This window comes from Thalassophryne amazonica, chromosome 20, assembly GCF_902500255.1.
Source record: "Thalassophryne amazonica chromosome 20, fThaAma1.1, whole genome shotgun sequence".
In the NCBI taxonomy this organism is placed as follows: Eukaryota; Metazoa; Chordata; class Actinopteri; order Batrachoidiformes; family Batrachoididae; genus Thalassophryne; species Thalassophryne amazonica.
The window spans coordinates 22,301,185-22,324,524 of NC_047122.1; the positions used below are offsets into that span (position 1 = coordinate 22,301,185).

At 40.0% G+C, this 23,340-nt stretch overlaps 1 protein-coding gene across 2 annotated transcripts in view; it reads right to left on the reverse strand.

The window, feature by feature from the left end:
* LOC117501875 (F-actin-uncapping protein LRRC16A) overlaps positions 1 to 23,340 on the reverse strand; it is an 83,975-nt gene that overhangs the window by 20,977 nt on the left and 39,658 nt on the right. For both annotated transcript variants that reach the window (XM_034160840.1, XM_034160841.1), the window contains exons 6-30: positions 22,808 to 22,905; positions 22,650 to 22,720; positions 21,651 to 21,724; positions 20,213 to 20,288; positions 19,985 to 20,073; positions 19,638 to 19,732; positions 19,234 to 19,320; positions 19,060 to 19,163; positions 17,859 to 17,936; positions 17,660 to 17,736; positions 14,958 to 15,062; positions 11,485 to 11,554; positions 5,407 to 5,488; positions 5,236 to 5,335; positions 4,155 to 4,209; positions 3,877 to 4,049; positions 3,464 to 3,532; positions 3,285 to 3,378; positions 3,090 to 3,188; positions 2,887 to 3,015; positions 2,667 to 2,789; positions 1,072 to 1,247; positions 608 to 695; positions 337 to 528; positions 138 to 204 (exon numbers count right to left, since the gene is read on the reverse strand). In XM_034160840.1, coding sequence (XP_034016731.1) covers positions 138 to 204; positions 337 to 528; positions 608 to 695; positions 1,072 to 1,247; positions 2,667 to 2,789; positions 2,887 to 3,015; positions 3,090 to 3,188; positions 3,285 to 3,378; positions 3,464 to 3,532; positions 3,877 to 4,049; positions 4,155 to 4,209; positions 5,236 to 5,335; positions 5,407 to 5,488; positions 11,485 to 11,554; positions 14,958 to 15,062; positions 17,660 to 17,736; positions 17,859 to 17,936; positions 19,060 to 19,163; positions 19,234 to 19,320; positions 19,638 to 19,732; positions 19,985 to 20,073; positions 20,213 to 20,288; positions 21,651 to 21,724; positions 22,650 to 22,720; positions 22,808 to 22,905 — 2,471 coding nt within the window. The remainder of the gene's footprint in view (positions 1 to 137; positions 205 to 336; positions 529 to 607; positions 696 to 1,071; positions 1,248 to 2,666; positions 2,790 to 2,886; positions 3,016 to 3,089; positions 3,189 to 3,284; positions 3,379 to 3,463; positions 3,533 to 3,876; positions 4,050 to 4,154; positions 4,210 to 5,235; positions 5,336 to 5,406; positions 5,489 to 11,484; positions 11,555 to 14,957; positions 15,063 to 17,659; positions 17,737 to 17,858; positions 17,937 to 19,059; positions 19,164 to 19,233; positions 19,321 to 19,637; positions 19,733 to 19,984; positions 20,074 to 20,212; positions 20,289 to 21,650; positions 21,725 to 22,649; positions 22,721 to 22,807; positions 22,906 to 23,340) is intronic.

Sequence of the window (23,340 nt, forward strand, 5' to 3'; positions counted from 1 at the left end):
GCCACTTGTACTCGCGATCTCGTTCTTTCGGTCATTTGAAGAGAAATAAACATCTGAATTCACAAACATATTTTAAAGCAGAAATGTAAAGTCAAAGATTCTCTTTTCAGTCAGCTGGTTGTATTTATGACACTCACCAAACGCCACAGAGACGGGACGCAACATCCTCACCAGAATACTCTTCCTCTTTGATTTCGGAGTCATCTGGAGACAGATGATGATTCCATTTTCATCTGACATTTTGCTTCATGCCAGTGTTTATTCCAAACCTTCATCACATCATCTAAACCAGCTGCTGTGAAGCGACTGGGCAAAGTTTGAAGCTGGTTTTCCTACCATGCAAGCATCAATGTCCTCTAAGCCATGCTTCCGCGCTCGTCCTTTGGTTTCTTCCTGGTCCAGGTCCTGGTTGTGGTCTTGGGCCTCCTCCTGCTTGTCAGGTTGCAATAAAGTCTCATCCAGAAGTTCGGCCTCCACGTTGGGCTCCTGAAGCAGCAGAGGTTGATCCTTCCTGATCAGGTGATCCGCCTGCAGATGGAAGGAGGACAGATGGAGGTTCTTTGATGGACTCAGGAAAACTGGAGCAAACAGATGACGAAATACCAACCAGGGTGTGCTGTGATCGGGACAAAGACTCCAGGATCTCATCCACGATGCGGTCAGACAAAAATGATGCCAGGCTCAACTTCACTTCACTGTTCTCGAAAAGACAAAAATACAAACAGTCAGAGGAACAATTCTTTATTAATGTGGCCAAAATGCATAAAAAACAAAACCCATCACAAAAAACTCTACAAGAATAAAATAAATAAACCCTTCAAACGATTAACACAGCGAAATGACACACTGTGATTCTGCTGAGTTTTAATTCCTCTGAGTAGGTGGGAGCCCAAACCCCAACTTCCCTAATTTCCAGTTCAACCTTTCCACCACCGGATGGCGCTATAGATTTGGAAAGTGATGGATGACACCCAGAGGAAACTCACAATCCATTCATGTCCACTGAAGGAACTAAAGCTTGACTAACGTGGTGTTGTACTGAAGGAGGTGAACCGTGAGACCCGTTCACACCTGATCTTGTTGATGATGTCAATTCCAGACTGTTCCAGCAGCGTGGTGGTGATGAAGCTCCGGGGAACTGACATCCTCTCTGCACTGGCTTTTAGTAGCTCTTGACGAAGACTGCTACTCTTCATCACATGAGGGCAAAGACCCTTGGCAGCATCCACCATGGACACCAGCATCATCTGAGGAGGCGGAGTCAGTACAATTTGATAATTTACTCTCTGGTGTTGCTTCTTTCTGGAATTCTTTGGTTTTGATTCTTAGAATAGCTAGAATAAGTACAATAAAAATTAAAAACCTTTCACAGTAATTAGGCATCCAGTCCAGTTACTACACTAAATCAAATCAGGTCTGGGAGCAAACACTGGTGTCGTATCCATGATACTACAAAACCATTTTTGGTCCTAGATGGCAACCACCTCAGTAAACAACTGGTCCATTCCCACATCTCTAAAATAACCATCAATCTGCTGCAGCCAGGTGAAATGTGGGCATGTCCTTGACTTTCTCCAGCCAGCCACTGGGGTCCACAACACTGAGGCACCTACGTGCTGGATCATGCTGAGAGAAACATCACATGGGCAAAATGTTGAAGCCGATGTTCTCTCACAAGGTCTGTGATCCTACTATTCAGAGTCTCACTAAGTGAATGAATGAATTGAATGAATTTATTTGGCAGACAGACTCAATTAAAGCCAATGAAGTTGTACAATTTTTTCTAAATCCATATTCCTGTTCACTAAGTATATGATGTTTCACCACTAAATCATTTAATCTCCTTGCAAATACCTTTTCCAGAATTTTAGAAAATTATGGTAACAGTGAGATTGGCCTATAGTGTGAAAAGACATGTTTATCACCAGATTTGAACAATGGTATCACTTTAGAAGGAAATTTCCCAGTCAATGATAAATTACATATATAGGTTAAAGGTTTAACAATACAATCAGTTTTTGTTTTGTTTTTTTAAATCAAAAACATATTCAACTATCAGTTCTTTTTTTCATTTTAATTTATGAACTATGTCAATTAATCCAGTTTAATCTGTTTCTTTAATAAACACTGACTCCAGAATTGTATTGGTTGTTCTGCTGTTGTCCAATGAACACATTTTAGGAGATACAACTGAATTTGCTAAATGCTTACTCCCATTGACAAAATAATCATTGAAATGATTTGCTATAGCATTAGTGTCTTTAACAATTTTGTCAGTATTTGCATAAAAATAAGGTGGATAGTCTTGAACAATTTCGTTTCTTTTTGATGATTTAATTTAAAAGCTTCCAAGTACCTTTAATGTTAGTTTTATTTTGTTTTTTCAAAAAAATCATGATAGTAACCACTTATAAGCTTATAAGTGCTTACACCACTGGAATGACTTTGTGTCAAAAGACACAAAGTCATTCCAGTGGTACCAAAGGCATCCAATCATCACCTTTGGGGACTGGTTCGAGTCCAAGTCTGAAAATCATACAGTAAGGAGGATGCACCAGGAACCTAAAGACTTGGACCTTCATTCTCTTGCAAAAACATAGGTTTTGCCCATCTGTCACAGTTTTGCCTGTTTGTGTTTTTACTTGTCACTGAGTTGGGTTTGGTACCTGCAGCTGGTCATCCATCACTCTGGCAACCTCTCCAGCCATTGACTCCAGTTTGTCCTGGATGGCTCCGACACATGGACCCTTGGACCCTGAACTCTGCAAGTGGTAAAGGTTTGGGAGCAGCTGAAAGGACAAATCAGAGAACAGGATCATCAGGGGGGAAACAAAGTCTGTGTTAACCTGATTTTAAGTGGGATTATCATAATTCATGTCTGCTGACTGTTTTTGAGTTCTTAGCGTCCATCATGAGGTTTTCAGCCACCCTCATGTCTTCCTGAACCGAGCTGGCCTCTGTGAACCTCAGAGAGTTCACGTGGTCCTGCACCTTGACGCACATCGTGTCCATCATCTGCACAGAGGGCAAAGGTCAGATGTCAGTCGTGTCAAAGAAGATACTGGAGCGATATTGGAGGAGGAGCCTGCCTGCTGGGTGGTGGTGGTGACGATCCCCTGCTGCAGCCGGTACGCCTGTTCCTGTAGGTATTTACGAGTCTCATGGTTCCTCAGGAGGTACTGCTCCATCTGCAGGAAGCAGCACAAACAACAGGTGTTTAGATGTATAATTTTTCAACCGGCAACAAACTACGTTAAATTAAAAGGATGTTAAAGGAGAATAACTTTTAGTAAAGCATCTTCCGTCTTCTCTGAGTTTGCCTTTAGTGCCTGAGCAGCGTCCATGATGGGAATGGGCATGAAGCGGATGGTGTAGTTCCTGGCAGGAAGAGGAAACAATGTTATTAATGTGAAGGAGGTTGCGTGTGTCTGGTTGGGGGGGTTTCTGGGTGTCACAGACTCACTTCTCAAGAGCAGCGGCCACGTCCTGCAGGCCCTGAGCAGTGACGCCGTTTCTGTCCCAAATTATGGTTCTGCACACATGTGCAATGTAAAATTAACATTTGTATAAAAGTACACACTTGTTACGTCTGCCAAGGATGTAATAAAATCATCGGCACCTATTTATTTGTCTGTATGTCTGTCTGTTAGCAAGATTATGTCAAAACTACTGCACAAATTTAGCCGAATGTTTCGCCACAGATAGATATTAGGCCATGGAAGACTCCACTGAATTTTGGAGGTGATCATCAGAAATCTCTGATTCTCCTTGTTTTTACATCAGAAGTGGAACATAAAACTGTTAGAATTCTGCTGTTTAATGTGATTTTTGATGACAACGTCAGTAGTCCTGAATCACCAGCAGACGAGTCGTCACCTGAGCTTCGTGTTGATCTGCAGGGCTTTGGCCAGCATCTTGGCGCCCATGTCGCCCATGGCGTTTCCGCTGATGTCCAGCTTGGTCAGAGAGGTGTTGCTGCCCAGAGCGCTGAGCACGATGGAGAGGTCAGCTTTCAGCCTGGAATCAGCCAGCGACAGCGAGGTCAGTGGCTGCAGGCGGAGACCAAACAAATGGCCAATAAGACCTTCTGATATATGATAAAATTAAAGAGACAGGAAACAACGTCACCATTAATATTAAACAGTTTCACTCACCGATTCTTCTTCTTGAAGCATGTGAACCAAGTTGTCCAACACCTGAGACACATTTCTGGAAAATTTATACATTAAAGTTAATTGATTATTGAATGTAATAAAGTATTCAGTTAATGCTGACATGCTACAGTAGGATCATGTTACTATAACAAAATGTTATTTCATTTACAAGTACAGTTTTCTCTTCCTCATATTTGCCTCAAACAGTTTTAGTGTTTTACTAGCGTGTTGCCGTGGGGCTCCACGGGCTCTAGATTGGGTAGTGTTTATAAAATAGGTAGCTGACATTTTTCAAGGGTGGTAATAAATGGTGCAATGTTTCTATAATGAGTTGGAATGGCGTGTGAGTCCAGAATGTATTGAGAACCTTAGGCCTCAACAGTTTTTAGAAGAAGAACTCAACCCTTTCATTTCCTGTTAATTACTTAATTTTTTATGTTAATTTACTGTCTTATTATTATATTTATTATTACTTCTATTTTGTCATTTGATTTTTTAAATGGACCACAATGGAAATAAGTGTTTTCACTTTTTTGTGTCATAAATGTATTTTAATGTATTTACAATTATATTATCTACTTACATTGAACTTACTAAATAAAATCATGCACGCTGTTAATATATAGATGATTTACTGCCCCCTGCTGGAATGGCGTGAGTCCAGAATGTAATTATCAATGTCCATTGTTCAGTGTTGTGCGCCAATATGCTTCATTTCTCCAAAACTATTAGTCCTATCAGCGTTCTGTTTTGAAGGTGCTCATCCTTGACCCATAATACATCAGCATCCCAGACGGCAAATGTCAGCTCTCCCCAATTTGTCTGTGATCGAAATTACACACACACACACACACACACACACACACACACACACACACACACACACACACACACACACACACACACACACACACACACACACACACACACACACACACGCCACTTGGCTTTTAATAATACAGATTTATTTATATTGAACAGACTGATTTTAAGAAGTTTTGGAAATCCACTATGATTACTAACACTTAATAATGATGTAATGGCTAAAATATTCATTTATGAGTGGTGAGTTTTCACCCACTTGGACTTGATGTTGCTGAAGTTTTTCCCCAGTGAAAGGTGTCTGATGGATCGGTTCTTAGCCAACCAGACCAGCAGGGTGATCAGATCCATGTCCAAACCTGATCCACATGATCAGGTCAGAATTACAAACATGATGATATCAGATTTTTCAGATGTAAAGTGTCCTCACCATTGTCAGAGATGTCCAGACTGGAGATATTTGGAATTTCAGCGATACAACCCTCCAAGATCTGAGAACCTCCTGAACGCAGCTGTGAATAGAAAAAAGGAGTTCATCAATATGATTAGGATAACAAAAAAACTTTATATTTAAAAGTTTTGTGTGAAGGTTAAATTCAACACTAACTTTGTTTTTGCTCATAGAGGTATACTGCATGGAACACAACTGGTACACAGAATGTGATGCCGGGTGTATGCCATTTGCCAGTGAACATATGGTCCTACTCTGGTCACAGTGGGACCATATGTTCACTGTCAGTGTTAATTTAACACTGGTGATTTTACACTGTGTGATCTCTCATTCTGGGCTTCTGAAAGCTCTGGTTCCAATTCAGTACAAGCGGACACATAATCTGTGCCCCGATTACTGTTATGATGTCAACCTGTGGCACTAATTACCTGTCATCATGGAAGACAAAACAAGCTAAATATTAAACAAATCCTTTTTCCATGTTTCTGTATGTGCACATTCATTTTAGTTTAAGTGTGTGTGTTTTTTTTCTGCTGCCGTGCACGTGCCTGAAACACCTCGCATGAACCGTTTTAGTATAAAAGTAGATACATTAAATTAATTGTGGACGCACCACAGTTTTGTCCTTTTGTCAATGAGTTGTATAATCCAAAGTTTGATGCACAGAATGACAAGAAGACAAAAACGTGAGATTTGTGAAGAGGACAACAGACATCTGACATTTTTCAGTACCTGAAATGGTTTTTAAAAATCTGTTTTATTTTTCATGGCTGTCAGTTTTCCAGCTATAGAAAGTCCAGTGAAAAGTGTTATTTGTCCAGTGATGTCATTTTTCTGCAGATTCAACTGATCCTGATTGTGAATGACTGGGAAATGGACATGCGCACCCACACAAGATGAATTCAAAGTGATGAGTGTGAAAAATTAACCATGGATGCACCGATCCCGATACCAGTATCGCTATCGGCCTTATCCCCTATCCCATATTCATTTACTTGTAATCATAAATCTTCTCTGATACTACAGCACCCAATACCCCTTTACAGCAGTGTGATGTCACCTCTCAATGTGGGATTTTCATGCACACACTCTGTAATTTCCAGACTATAAGCCGCTACTTTTTCATACGTTTTGAATACTGCGGCTTAAACAGTGATGTGGCTAATTTATGGATTTTTTACAGGCTTTCATGTAATTTACTCATAAATCGAAATACGTCCATCAATGCTGTCCACTGATTGGTGGGAAGCTGCAGTCGTCATGCAGAGTAAATTCACACGCAGAGTAAATAAAAAGTCTTACCTATTCGTGGAATTCATCATCACATGATCCTGAAGAAAAATAATCCATATTAAGCCTCCTGAGTTTGGAAAACAACATCTGAAAATACTTTAATTCCTTGTCGTGGCTGAAAAAGGTTCCTCTGTGACTTCGGGACTTTGCGCCACAGTTCCTCCGTCAGATCACATATCAGCGGTGGAGACTGTAGATCAGGTTGGTGAGCTTCAGTCCCTGGTGTGGTTGTCTAGAATGATGTGAGACCGGCTCAGTCCGTTACGGGTGTAATATGTTTGTTGGATGTCTGTGGCGCTGCGTTAGGAGCTTAATTCCTCTCCTTTCCATGGGCCACACGTTTTCACCTCAAGTTGAAAGAGTCACTGTGCTCCTCATTGATTAAGGTCTCAGTTCCCACAGGCAACAGGTGATTCTGTGTGCATGCGACAAAATTATCCCATGATCCACAAAGAAAAAAAAAATTTATATATATATATATATATATATATATATATATATACACTCAACAAAAATATAAACACAACACTTTTGGTTTTGCTCCCATTTTGTATGAGATGAACTCAAAGATCTAAAACTTTTTCCACATACACAATATCACCATTTCCCTTAAATATTGTTCACAAACCAGTCTAAATCTGTGATAGTGAGCACTTCTCCTTTGCTGAGATAGTCCATCCCACCTCACAGGTGTGCCATATCAAGATGCTGATTAGACACCATGATTAGTGCACAGGTGTGCCTTAGACTGCCCACAATAAAAGGCCACTCTGAAAGGTGCAGTTTTGTTTTATTGGGGGGGGATACCAGTCAGTATCTGGTGTGACCATCATTTGCCTCATGCAGTGCAACACATCTCCTTCGCATCATCCGTGAAGAGAACACCTCTCCAACGTGCCAAATGCCAGCGAATGTGAGCATTTGCCCACTCAAGTCGGTTACGACGACGAACTGGAGTCAGGTCGAGACCCTGATGAGGACTACGAGCATGCAGATGAGCTTCCCTGAGACAGTTTCTGACAGTTTGTGCAGCAATTCTTTGGTTATGCAAACCGATTGTTCCAGCAGCTGTCCGAGTGGCTGGTCTCAGATGATCTTGGAGGTGAACATGCTGGATGTGGAGGTCCTGGGATGGTGTGGTTACACGTGGTCTGCGGTTGTGAGGCTGGTTGGATGTACAGCCAAATTCTCTGAAACGCCTTTGGAGATGGCTTATGGTAGAGACATGAACATTCAATACACGAGCAACAGCTCTGGTTGACATTCCTGCTGTCAGCATGCCAATTGCACGCTCCCTCAAATCTTGCGACATCTGTGGCATTGTGCTGTGTGATAAAACTGCACCTTTCAGAGTGGCCTTTTATTGTGGGCAGTCTAAGGCACACCTGTGCACTAATCATGGTGTCTAATCAGCATCTTGATATGGCACACCTGTGAGGTGGGATGGATTATCTCAGCAAAGGAGAAGTGCTCACTATCACAGATTTCGACTGGTTTGTGAACAATATTTGAGGGAATTGGTGATATTGTGTATGTGGAAAAAGTTTTAGATCTTTGAGTTCATCTCATACAAAATGGGAGCAAAACCAAAAGTGTTGCGTTTATATTTTTGTTGAGTATATATATATATATAAATAAAAATAAATGTTAAATTTATTCTGTTTTGCCTCCGTGTGGTGCGGAGATGCTGCCCAGCACTGTGTGTGCGTACGCTGTGCAACTCCAATATTTACATATTCCACCTTTGGGGAAAAAAACATTATGGTTTGTATTTGTGTAAAAGTAAAAAAATAATAATAATAATAATAAAATAGTGTGGAGAGTGAAAGGCTGTTTAGCTCAGTGTTGTAGATAACAGCAGAAACAGTCTCACAGCTAATAATGCAGAGAAGCTTCTTTTCATCAAAAAGAATCTGCCCTTCACATTTTCAAAAAAGGCTTTAAGTCCTCACAGACATAAATAAAGTTAGTGATGGACAGTTTCAGTTCTGTTCCTGGTGTTGTGTTATATATTTTGTAGTGCTGAAGTCCACAGTTTACATTTCGTGTCATGTTTGTTAAGAAACACACGGTTAATGTTAAATGCTATTTTGTTCTAGTCAAAAAGTGAAGTTACATGATTTAAGTGAAATGTTTGTAAATAAAAACAAAGCTAATGATATTGGTAGCAGCTACAGTCAAAAAGTAAGGAACAACTGATGAATAAAACATGATTTTAAAGTCATCATAAAACTGTAATGGTATCATTAAGTATTCATACGACGAGTACACAAATGTATGCAGTCGTACTCAGTCTGGAAAAAAATAGTATCAGTGGATCCCTAAAATTAACCATTTAATATTTAGCTTGTTCTGTCTGCTCTCTCCTCTGCTGGAACCATCACCTTAGCATGGTGGATAGGTTTGTGTGTCCCTATGAACCTGAGAGCTGTGTTGTCTGGAGCCTTTGTGCTCCTGGGAGAGGCCAGACTAAGAATAGTTCACAATGACCCCATGAAAAAAACGCAGAAGAGGAAACATGATCCAGTCCGGAGGAAGCCTGGGGTCCTTACCAGGACTGGAGGGAGGACCCATCAGTGTGTGCCTGGTGGCCAGGCTTGTCATGGAGCCTGAACGGACACAGCCCTGAAAGGCAATGTGGACTTTCCATCTCCACCCTCTGGGCTCACCATCCGCAGGGGGAACTGCTGGGGTCAGGTGCGCTGTCCCATGAGTGGCAGTGAATGTCGAGGGCCTCGACAGACCAAACCCGGGTGGCAGAGGCTATCTCTGTGGGCATGGAATGTCACCACACTGTGGGAGATGGAGCTGGAACTTGTGCAGGAGGTGGAGTGCTACCAGTTAGATCTGGTGGGCCTCGCCTCCACGCAGAGCCTTGGCTTTGGAACCACTTGTGAGGCCAATTGGACATACTGTCAAATTCTCTGAAATGCCTTTGGAGACTGCTTATGGGACAGAAATGAACATTCAATTCATGGGCAATAACTCTGGTGGACATTCCTGCAGTCAACATGCCAATTACACACTCCCTCAAAACATCTGTGGCATTGTGCTGTGTGATTAACCTGAACATTTTAAAGTGGCCTTTTATTGTGGCCAGCCTAAGGCACACCGGTGTAATAATCATGCTGTCTAATCAGCATCTTGATATGCCACACCTGTGAGGTGGGATGGATTATCTCGGCAAAGGAGAAGTGCTCACGAACACAGACTTAGACAGATTTGTCAACAATATTTGAGAGAAATACGTCTTTTGTGTTTATAGAAAATGTTTTAGATCTTTGAGTTCAGCTCATTTTTAATGAGCTGAATTAATGAGCATCAATTACAGCCTCAAGTCTTCTTTCTTCTTGAATATGATGCCACAAGCTTGGTGCACCTATCTCTGGCAGTTTTGCCCATTCCTCTTTCCAGCACCTCTCAAGCTTCATGAGGTTGAATGGGGAGTGTCGGTGCTCAGCCATTTTCAGATTTCTCCAGAGATGTTCAATCAGATTCAGGTCTGGGCCACTCAAGGACATGCAGAGAGTTAGCCTGAAGCCACAGATGAACCGTCACCCCAGTCTGAGGTCAAGAGCGTTCTGGAGCAGGTTTTCATCCAGGATGTTTCTGTACATTTCTGCATTCATCTTTCCCTCAATCCTGACTAATCTCCCAGTTCCTGCCTCTGAAAAACATCTCCACAGCATGATGCTGTCACCACCATGCTTCACTGTAGGGATGGTGCCTGGTTTCCTCCAAACATGACCCTGGCATTCACAGCATAGAGTTCAATCTTTGTCTCATCAGATCAAAGAATTTTGCTTCTCATGGTCTGAGAGTCCTTCAGGTGCCTTTTGGTAAACTCCAGGCGGGCTGCCATGTGCCTTTTACTAAGAAGTGGCTTCTGTCTGGCCACTCTACCATACAGGCCTGAATGGTGGATTGCTGCAGAGATGGTTGTCCTTCTGGAAGGTTCTCCTCTCTACAGTGGAATGTTGGACCTCAGACAGAGTGACCACTGCATTATTGGTCACCTCCCTGACTAAACCCTTCTCCCCGATTGCTCAGTTTAGCTGGGCGGCCAGCTCTAGAAAGAGTCCTGGTGGATCGAAACTTATTCCATTTACAGATGATGGAGGCCACTGTGCTCACTGGGACATTTAAAGCAACAGAAATGTTTATGTACCTTTCCCCAGATTAGTGCCTCAAAACAATCCTGTCTCGGAGGTCAACAGATAATTCCTTTGACTTCATGCCTGGTTTGTGCTCTGACATGCACAGTCAACTGTGGGACCTTATATGTAGACTGGTGTGTGTGTCTTTCTAAATCATGTCCAATCAACTGGACATGATTGATGGACTTCAGTTAAGCTGTAGAAACATCTGGAGGACGCTCAGTGGAAACAGGAGGTGTCTGAGTTCAATTTTGAGCTTCATGTCAAAGACTGTGAATACTTACGTACAAGTAATTTCTTAGTTGTTTTTTTTATTTATTTTTAATAAATTTGCAAAAGAAATCTCAATTTTTTTTTCAACAATGTCATCATGGGGTTACACAGAGAGTTACGTGGCATGATACACAGGACATTACTTGGCACGTAACAGCGTGTTACCAAGCATGTTACACAGGGTACTAAATGGCATGTTACACAAATATAACCACATGTAATACAACATGTTACATAGGATGCTACAAAGTGTGTCACACAACATGTCACATAGTGTGTAATGCGGTATAAAACACGCTGTGTCACTATGCATCAAGGCTTGTGTCAATTGTACCTCACAGCAGCTCAGATCCAAGGAGACGTCACTGAGGTTTGGGTTGCAACCAAGTCCCAACAACAATGCCCTGCAGAGAGAAAGAAGCCTCAAAAAATAGTTGTTTGGTTCTAAAATACAGTCTGTGAAGATAATATTTTGTTATGAAAGACTTTTTACCATTTGCAAAAATCTCTGCTGTAACCGCTGACTATAATATCAATCAATACTGCAGTAATATCAATCAGTGTCACCTGTACACCATGAGTCAATAACCTCATGTGGTTTTAAGAATATTTATTTTTAAACAATGACCCAGAGTTCTGATCCCATTACCAACTCTGCTAAGAGTAACTTATCGATCCAATATTCAAAGTAAATGAATTTTTTAAATACTTTTACTACTGCTCTTCCTCTATATATTAAATCAGGAAAACTCTGATTTGACTTTTAAAGTCGCATGTAATCTAAAACAAACTTTTAGTTTATAAACCCAAATCTGAAACCGAACACAATCTCAGTGACCCTGAACAGCAGGAGGTGGTAATGGTAGAAAATATATATATTTTTTTTCAAATATGCTTACATCCACTTCAGAGATTGTGCATTGTGTAATTTGGGAGATATTTTATATAGGAAGTAGGTGTCTACATGACAAAAACCCCCACCCCATGCAAAAAAGAAAACTGCAATATATACACTGTAATTTTAACATCTTTCGAAATATTAGAATGTAATTGTTTTGACTTCATGATTAGTTCTGATGAACCTTGCATTGAACACAATATTCAAGTTTATGATATATAATGCTCCTGACTTGGTAGTACTTCTTTTAGAGAAGTCACAAAAGCTACATAAGTACTGATATTATTACAGTGATCATGCAATTAAACATGTAATTTCAAGTCACAGCATGGCAAGTTGTAGTAAATCAAGTGTCATGACCAAGCCAAAAACAAGATCTCAGGCTAAAGAATTTGATAAAACCTTTGACAATGGTTTATGTTTTTAAAGTTTTTGAAGAGCATGGCCTCCTCCTAAGTTCTGTTATTCACACAATGTGGCTGAAATAAAACCTTTGACAATGGTTTATGTTTTTTTTTTAATTATTTATTTATTTACAGATAGTGGATTACAACATATATCTCACAAGTACAAAAAGGTTTTCTATACATTCCACCACCTGTTGATTTTTTTATTTATTTTTTTTTAATATATAGAACAAACATTTTGGAACTTAAAGAACTCAAAAGGGAGAGAGAAAATGCACACCTATACCTTAAATATTGCCGGGTGGAATAGTAAAGTGACCGATGAGAGTAGAGGAAAAAAAAAAAAAAAAAAATCTGTTGCCCTCAGTTAAGTTGTACCTCTACAAAGTCTGGTTGTAGAGGTTTAATGTATTTGACCCAGCTTGACCACAATTTAACAAAAGCAGGTTTTTTCAGCCTGATAGAGTAAGTAATCGCTTCCATTACATATATGTCATTCACTATTTTGATCTATTCAGATATGCTGGGGGGATCCGGAAGTAGCCATCATCTTGTAATTGCTTTTTTAGCAGCTGAGATCAGAATAGCAACAAGATATTTGTTTTTAAAATTTATGTTGTTAATTTGGCCAAGGAATAGAGTTGAAAATTGGTATGGTATTTTAATCCGAAAAAAGTTTGATACCATTGTGTGGAACTCTGCCCAAAGTGGTGTGATCTTTGAACAGGCCCAAAATATATGCCAATGGTTAGCTTCAGAAGCCCCACACTGTCTCCAGCAGGCTGCATTTCCTGCTCCAAAATGAACCTTCTGCTTGGGAGTAATAATAATAATAATAATAATAAAAAAAAAAAAATCGCATTAGACATTTCCAGCTGAACTCACGCCATGAATGTGAATTTGAACATTTCCACTGAGATTCACATATGTCCAGCCAGTCATCGGGGGATATTATCATGTTTCCTTCATTCTCCCATTTCTCTTTAATGTAAGTTGTGGAGTGCGTTTTTTTTGTCAGAAAGCTTTTGTAAATACTACTAATGACTCCTTTAATATCAGTATTTTTGTATGCTTTTAAAAATATTATCAATAATGGATCTTGAAGATCTGTTTTGACACTAATATTATGTTCAAAGTGATTCCGCAGTTGTAGGTACCTAAAAAAGTCAGAGTTGTCAAGCTGAAACTCAATCTTCAATTTATCAAAATCTTTCAATTTTCCGCTTTCTGTGAGGGAGTGAAACGTGGTAACTCCTTTTGAAATCCAAAGTTTAAAAGTGTTATCCATTGAATTAGGCTTAAATCCAGGATCGAACGCACACCATTGTATTTATTTGTATTTTGTCATCTAATTGATATTCTTTTTTCACTTTACTCCAGATTTTTAATTGAGTTTTAATCCATGGATTCGAGATGTCTTTGATATGATAATCAAAACTTGAGTGGGCCAACACTGCCTGTATAGAGGGTTTCATAATTGAAAGTTCTATATCTTTCAATCGAGCATAAAATTTTGAGGAACACATATTTAGAAGTGGTTTTATTTGAGCTGCGTAAAAATATCCTTTAAAATACGGTAAGGCCATGCCTCCCTCTCCCTTTGGTAATTGTAGTGTTTTATATTTAATCCTGGGCCTTTTTCCCTGCCAGATAAACCTTGAAATAATTTTATCCAGTTCTGAAAAATCTTTTTCAGTAATTTCCACTGGAAGGGATTGGAACAGAAAAAGATATCGCGGGAGTATGTTCATCTTTACACTTTCAATTCTGTGACTAAAACTAACGAAAGATACTGTGTTCCATCTCTTGATATCATCTTTAATTTTTGTTAATAAGGGATCATAGTTTATTTTTGCTAGTGAAAAAATATCTTTGTTAAAATGAATTCCTAAGTATTTTAATAATTGTTGATCCCAGTTAAGAGTGTATTTATCTCTAAGTTGTTTTGAGGGTGAAAATGTGGTTTATGTTTTTAAAGTTTTTGAAGAGCAAGGCCTCCTCCTAAGTTCTGTTATTCACACAGTATGACTGAAATAAAACCTTTGACAGTGGTTTATGTTTTTAAAGTTTTTGAAGAGCATGGCCTCCTCCTAAGTTCTGTTATTCACACAGTGTTACTGAAATAAAACCTTTGACAGTGGTTTATGTTTTTAAAGTTTTTGAAGAGCATGGCCTCCTCCTAAGTTCTGTTATTCACACAGTGTTACTGAAATAAAACCTTTGTGAAAGAATTGTCTTTCTAAAGTTTTTGAAGAGCATGGACAAACTTTACACATAGCGGAATAGCCAGATAATTGAAAATAGATTATACTTTGTTACATTCAAGGGGTGGGGGGTTATTTTCAAGATATAGGCTTAATTTTGATGCCAAAATGCTGGTATTAATATTGTGAATCATTTCCCAAGTGGATGTATTGAAATTCTGACTTGTGATTTTACCACCTCCTGCTACCCTGAAAATGTTTTTGACCATTTCTGAGTGAGTTGGAGCTGTTGTCTCACTTCAGGGCCTCCAGGGGGAGCTTTGTTCCCAACAGACTGACACAGCTCAGAGCCTGAGCGCTGCTGAAGAACTGTTTGAAGGACGACGGGATTTCTTTACACTTCCTGTAACACAGAAAGATGAGTTCACATCACTGCACGGAGACAATCAGCACGTTCAGAACAAAGTCAATCAGCAAAAGTAAACAACTGTCACATGAATGAAAAATACAACTTTACAGAAAATGTGGATCACCTTATAATTAAAGAAGCTGAACAATGAGGTGCTACAGCTTTATGCTGCGTTTATACAAGACATGTTATAAATGTCATATTTGCGTAATTCATGGCACATTCCTGACATTCTTAATTTGACAACGCATCTGAATAGGTTTCTTAATAGTGCATGTTGGTACGTGATATTCGTGGAGCATGTTTTTGGCTGTCCAAAAAAAAAATCTTCCATGGATGTCATGCACCACCTCCATTTCGCCTCATGTTGTGGAGGTCGCAACTGAGCGGGTTAATCCGTCTTGATTAGTGATGATCCTTAATAGAGCCTGACAGCATTCTTCTCTGATGTGCGCACAATTAAACACTGCTGCACTGCATTCAGTTTCATTGCTGCAATATGCCGAAGGCGGACAGTGACGGCAAGTCGGCTAAAAGCTTCGTTCCAATGCTCCTCAGTGCACTCCTACAGGTGTTCCACCTACTGATGTTTGGGAAAACGAGCGAGATGAGAGCTGCATGCAGCCACACATCTGGCTCTCTCCGTCTCCTCCTCCTCTCTGCGCCACTCCACGGCACAGAGCCCAACTAAGCATGCAGTCACAAAGTTCTTTTGCTGTGGATTTTGAGGAGCAAACTGGAGCAATCTGAATTGTTTGACAAATGACGGTAGGATGAATATGGGTGTATGTTAGGGTTATGACTACAAAACGTTTCTCAAAACTTTAATTTTCCTGATGTTGCATTTGATGAACTTTTACCCATAGTTCACTTTTTTGAAGTTTTTCACTGGATCATGAGAAAACCTCCCGCACCTAGCACCACATCACTTTTAAAAAATACGAGTTTACACAATACTATTTAAAATAACGTAACAAGAAAATAATTAAGAAGTATCAAGAAATAAGAAAATATATACAAATAAAATATATACAAAAAAAATTTGTCTGCAATTTGATGGTAAGAAAATTGACAATAAGGAGTAATGAAAAATGACAGAACATTACAACTTGGCATTTTGGCAAGTGACAGTGGAACTGCTGCAGACACACACATATATACACATATATATATACACATATATACATATATATATATATATATACACATACCACTACAGGACCTGCTTGATGAGTACAATGCATGGAACAGTATTCAGATGATCATCTCTGACACAACAACAGTCAATACTGGTCGCAAAAATGGTGTTGTAGCCAGGCTTCAGAGAACATTTCGAGACAAGGGATTCAATGAACCTCAATACATCGGCTGCCAACACCACATTCTTGATCTTGTTCTGCGATGCATTGGATTTGTTTTTTCCTATATGGTCACAGTCACCTAACATTAACTGCGAGTTTAATGATGAGATTTTGGAACAGTATGATGATTTGCAAAATGCATACATGGGCACAGAAGTGATACCAGAGTATGAGAACCTTGGCTGGAGAGATGATTTTAAATTTCTTTTTGAGCTTTGTAAAGCATACAAGTTTTACAAAACGGAGGATTAATGGTCTCGCATCAAATGGCACAAGCTGCCATCACTTCACAGTGCCAGGTGGAACTCACGAGGAATTTTTGCACTTATTGCATTTTTCCTTCTTCCAAATTAGCAAGAACAGCTGAGGGTAACTTGCGATTTCATTGCAACTACATGGTCACGGGCCTGGTTTTATAACCAACACTATTCAGAGACGGATTATGAAGACCTGCTGTCAGCAATATCCAAACTTAAGTGTCCCAAAGCTGTGAAATGCTTCTCTACTCACTGGAAAAAGGAACCATCTACTTGCAAAACAGACAAATATCTTAACAGCAAATTTATTAACACTAATACACAAATCTGAAACACTATTAAAAACACTACAAATGCTATTTGTACTCATTTTCATGTATTCCACATGTGTATTGTATGTAAAACTGACATAATAAAGAGTGTTTGAGCCGCGAGGTGTTTTAATGTGAAATATGAAACTGTCTTAGGTGCGGGAGGTTTTTTCAAGATCTGGCAAAACCAAAGTCATTTTTGTGAGTTTTAGGTAAAAGTTCATCATTTATAACCCCAGGCTAATAAATTTGAGATTTGTCATAACCCTAGTGTATGTGTATGGAGATAATTCGCCTCATTCACAATGTGACAGAACAAAACTATGCGCAGTTACACACAATAGCGCACAACAACGTGGAACATTAGTCTTGACTGTGTGTATTGGTTCCTAATAATTCGCCAGCAACACGTGCCATTATTCGTAATGCGTGGTAACAGATTGCAATAGGTCCTGGGGACACCTGACACCTCTGTCCCAAATCATCACATTCGTGATCAGCGGCCAAGAATGTATACTTCGTGGCATTCGTGACTTTGCTGTCATTATGTGTAAACGCAGCTTTAAAGTTTGACATGCATTTACTGATTTTAAAGGCTCTGTTGAATTTTGTGACAAATAAACCATCATGTCAGAAGAGGATGTATGTGTTTGACCTCTGACCTGTGGGAGAAAACAGTCTTTGACATGTTGAGGACAGAAAGATGTTTTAAAGATCCTCTGAGCAGAGATGCACAAACCTGAAACACACAAAGATTAAAAAATGAAATTATTCAAGTTATTCATTCATCAGCTACAATTTGTCCGTCCTGAAATAAAATTCTGCAGAACTGAAGAAATATTCCTGTGATGCAGTTTTTACCTGCTCCAGGGAGCAGTCACTGTTGGACAGATCCAGAGTTTCCAAACAGTTTGGGTGACTCAGGAACGAGTGTAGGTTCTGCGCCAGACAAAAAAAAAAAACATCAGGAATTTCAAAACTGTGCAACTGAAGCTCAGCAGGGAGACCGGGTTGGTGGTTTATGTCCAAATATCCTTGAGCAAAGCAACGAACCATAAAAATAGCTGCTGGTGTGCAGCTGAGCACCTGGCATAAAGCTGGGGATCAGATCATTTCAGGATGAGACCATAAACACACCAATCTCTGTCTGCGTGACCGTTTCAAAGCAGCAGGAGTTCTCAGATCCAGACGTTTGTTAATTTTTTTTTTAAATCCACTGCTGGGGTAAAAATTCACACTTTAATTTAAACAACAATTACTTTACAAATAGTCAGAAACTGTAACAATAAAAATTATCGGTGCGTTTTCAAATTTATGAAGTGTCCTTGAAGTAGTCGCATACACTGTAATTTTCAGTAAAGAGAGAAAAAAAAAAAATCAAAGCTTCAAATAGTGAAATTTCATCCAAATCACTTTATTGTACACGGTTCACTGGATATCTCAATAAAAACAAACAGTTTGCACAAATCCACATCCTGCTCTAAAAAAAGAAAAAGTAAAAAAAATTTTGTCACTGCAGTTGTGAAGCCATGAATGATTCGGCTGAGCGCAAAAGTCATGAGACAAAGATTCAGCGAATGTTTGACTGAACTGCAGACTGGACCAGAGAACAGAGATATTTCTGAGAGAGATAAGAGTGATATATGTACTGTGTAACACCGGTAACATGCGAGTGCTTCAAAAATGTTGCCTGTACAGTTTCCATCTTTTTGAAATTTTTGTAAAACTAATTAAAGAAATTCAACTTGCATTTTTTTTTCTTATTTTATGATTTCTGACATTGTTACACTGTGTAAAGGACATGTTTGAGTTCTGCCTTCTTCTAGCTCTGACTGTGCTGTTTTCACAGAGATGCAGGACTTGCAGATAGAGTGAAAAATGGCCCGATAGCAAGTAAACGCCTGAAAGGAGAGAGGGAAAGAAAAAAAACAGCATCTGTTTGGGGTTCAAAAAGTTAACGTCACAGTTGGATTAACACGCGTTTGGAGTCCCTGTACCACAGACAGAATGAAATGAGATTTGACCTCCTGACTCGCTGGTTAGCGGTACTGTGATGGCGTACCTGCAGGTCGTCTCCTCTGAGCGAGTTACCAGAGAGGTCGAGGTGAGTGAGGGTGGAGGAGATGGTCGGGTTGGCACACAGAGCCTGACAGAGGCTGTTCACACCTGCAAAATGTGATCAATGTCACAGCAGTCCAGTGTGTACTGAAGCGTCAGTGTGTCTGTGTGAGCTGACCTTTAGGGGACATGGAGGTCCTGGACAGGTTCAAGAGCTTCAGGCCCATCGGCAGCTTGGCCAGCTGAGCACTTAGAGCCGAAACACCTGCAGGAAAGAAAAGCCACAAGATTAAAGCTCTGCCTTAGTGCAGCAGGACAAGCCCACCAGAGGGCGCTCTAACGTGATACATTCTGAACACACAAGAAACATTCATAGACAGACTCTGCTTTCAAATAACTGCTGATGAACTGAAGTTTTCACTGCTGCATCATCAAATGTGATATTTGTGAATAAAATAATAAATAAAAGTCTAAAGTCATGTGGATGATTGCATTTCCCCGCGAGAGACGGAAAAAAAAAAAAAAAAAAAAAAAACAGGTGTTGACCAGAAGTAGATCCGGAGATTCAAAACGTGTCGTGACCTTTGTCCTCCAGCGAGTTATTGGTCAGGTTGAGAGTGTGCAGCGTGGAGGCGGGGTTATGTGACAGCGCGCTGGCCAGTTTCTGTGCGAAGTCACTGAAGAAGAGAAGAAAAATAAACTGTAAGGACACTTCGTCCGACAACAATATATGTTCCAGGCTGAGCTGAGGTTCAAGAAATCCGGGTTATTGGTTCGGAATAATCCTGCCGACACAACGAACGGAAAAACATCACGGCAGAGATAACACAAAAATAAAGCCAGGAAGCTAATAGATAAATAAATGAATAAATAAGTAAAATAACACTTCATGCTTGACCACACTAATGGGTTCTCGTTTGAACTCTGACCTCCTGAGTCCTGTGTTGTCCAGCACCAGCTCTTCCAGTCGAGTGGATCGAGCCACAACTCTCAGGATCTGCTCGCTCACATCAGTCGACTGGAGGCCAAAAATAAAAGCAAAATTATACCTTTATTCTCATTGTAATTAAAGCTGACAAAAGCTGCATTTAATGTGGTGTTAAAATTTTCTTTTACATTTTATGAGATAAAATGATCAAACGCACACAAACTCTTACCAGTTTATAGTCTTTAGTGGAGAGTTTGGTGAACCACTGGTTATACTCCAGAGCTGCGATGATCGGCACCAGATCCCTGCACAATACAAACAAACAAACTAGCTGTCAGGTGTCATACATCAAGTACAGCAGGAATCTCAAATTTAACCATTTATTTTGCATTCATAAGCAACATTAAAGATAATTAATGTGCTTCCTGATGGGACCTGGGTGAGAAGATAAACTATGATTACTGTTAATAACAGCAGCTGACACCTTGTTACAGTGCGCAGACATGGTGCGTTCAAATCACAATCTACTCAAACCTGAAGAGGTAAATTATTGTATTTTTTCCTCTCCGGTTCTCTCCAGTTCTACACAGATGCTGTGTATAAGAAAGGTCAGAGCTGACTCTACTTCCTCAGGAGGCTCAGATCTTTCAATGTCTGCAGAAATATGTTGCAGATGTTTTATCTCTCAGTGGTCTCCAGTATCATCTACACTGAAGTGTGCTGGGGCAACAGACTGAAGGCAGCTGACATGAAAAGACTCAACAAGCTCATCAGGAGAGCAGGCTCTGTCCTGGGGGTTGAGCTGGAGTCTGTGGTGGAGGTGTCAGAGAGGAGGATGCTGAGGAAACTGCTCAGCATCCTGGACAACACCTCCCGCTCACTACATGCCACACGGATGTCCTGTCAGAGCACCTACAGCCATAGACTGAGACCACAGAGGTGCATCACAGAACTTCACAGGTCTTCCTACCAGTGGCAATCAGACTGTATAATTCCTCCCCCTTCTGCAGGATGAATACATAATGAACTGAGTTATTCAGAGATTCAGAGTTATGTGCAATATTGTCAAACATCTTGTGCAAATGCGTTTTGGCCATTTCATATAAATTTGTTGTACTTGTGAAACAAAACAAAACCCATTGTTCACTGTTTTGGTACTCTGGCAAAATAATTTCCTTTGTGATAAATAGAATTGATCTTATCTTATTACCAGTTGAAGTGAACAGAATCAGACTTGTTTGGGGCACAACTTGCACTTGAAAATGTGTTGTTTTGCTGAATAAAGACAATTTCCTTAATTAATTTTGTATCCAAATAAATATATTATTCTGAATTTTAAAGTGTCTTTTTAAAATTGGAATTAATTACAAAAACTATGCCATTTTTAAAAATGTATTAACAACCCCAATATGAACTTATTCTACACACATTGTATATGCATCGGCGACATTATAAGCTCCTACAGAATTAAATTAAAATGAATAACTAAATAAAAAAGCTGACCCACATCGTGGATAATCGAGCCGGCACTATACAACAACAGAAGCATGGTCAAATTGAAATACTAATAAAATCTTTCGATTTTAGCAGACATCATGTGGATGAAAGTCAAAACATCTTTGAGTGCTGCTGTTTTAGCACAAACGGTCCGTTAATGGTTCATGTACCTGTTGTCCAGGTGAGTGAAGTCCTGCAGGTTGAGCTCTCTGCTGTCCTGTGTCAGATAGATAGTATCCACATCCTGGAAGACAAGAAAACATCAGAAAAGCTACAGGCGGGGTTTAGACAAAAAGAAAAAAAATGATGGAAAAGCCATAATAAAATTAAATAAATAAGCAAGACCAATCAGAGATTTCTGACGTCCACCAATCCAGATCACCTCCAAAATTCAGTAGAGTCTTCCATGCCCTAATATCTATTTGTGGTGCAAATGTGGTGACAATCAGTTAAGTAGTTCTGATGTAATTCCTCAAGAACTATAAAGTGAACTCTTGATCCAAAATCCGGATCCAGATCTGGATCACCTCCAAAATTTTTGTCTTCCATAACAATCCATCTTCCATGAAAATCTCATCCAAATCAGTGCAGTATTTTTGATGTAACCCTGCTAACAGGTTGGCAGTCAGACAAATAAACGCTGATGATTTTTGTATGTCCTTGGCGGACGTAATTAGTTCATTCAACATGAAGCAGGAACAGACTAGTGATCTTAGGGGAGGTGATGGTCTAGTGGTTAAGGTGTTGGGCTTGAGTCCAGAAGATCATGGGTTCAAATCCCCGCCTGACTGGAAAATCACTAAGGGCCCTTGGGCGAGGCCTTTAATCCCCTATTGCTCCCGGTGTGTAGTGAGCGCCTTGTATGGCAGCACCCTGACATCGGGGTGAATGTGAGGCATGATTGTAAAGCGCTTTGAGCGTCTGATGCAGATGGAAAAACGCTATATAAATGCAGTCCATTTACCATTTAAAAAAATAAATCATGTACTCTTTTGTATAGATGAAAAACTGGAAATAGAGAACCTTAAATTTAATTATTTGTTAACATAATCTATCTATGCACACCATATTGTATTGTAATTATGATAGTTGATACCACAACATATTTTTTCATTCCAAACAGGGAGACAGAAGGAAATGGGGATTTAAAATAAATGGGTGATACAGACCCACTGGACGTCTTCTCTGTATGGCAGACCCATGTGATCGCACACGCACCGGTACTGATGAGAGAACCCACCTAAAACAAAGAGTCACATGACGAAGATGTCACAAAACCGCTTACGACTGCAGGAAAACATCAAGCGAATCAGACGTGTTGACTCACCACAGGGTCCAAGCTCAGCTGCGCTCTGCTCGTCCCAGATAGACTGAAGCACCACCACCCTCTCTGGAGGCTTCAGAGTCAGCTTCTTCATCACCTTTCTTCCTTACAGACACAGAGAGAAGAAACCTTCTCACTGGGGTTGTTGAAAAAAATACAACCAGATACTCATATTCATCAATATTATCCCCATGGAGCAACAACTACACAATAATGAAAACACAATACAGTGTACAACTCAAATTTAATTCAATCGGACAAAAAACAAGCTGGTTCCAGAGTCAGAGTTTTGAACAAAGCTACAACTTTCCAAAATCTTATCAGATCTGGTGTCAGGCGTTGGTGCAGCACGCCGTCACCACAATCACCACACTATAGAACCATGCTCTTGACAACCAGTGCATCCCCACCTCTCAAAAGTGTCTACCTGCCACAGCCAGGTGAACCGAGGGTGTGTTCTTCGCCTTCCCTAGCCACTGGGGTCTTCAACACTGAGCCCTGGACTGATAGACTGTCACCACAGAGTTGGACCACAT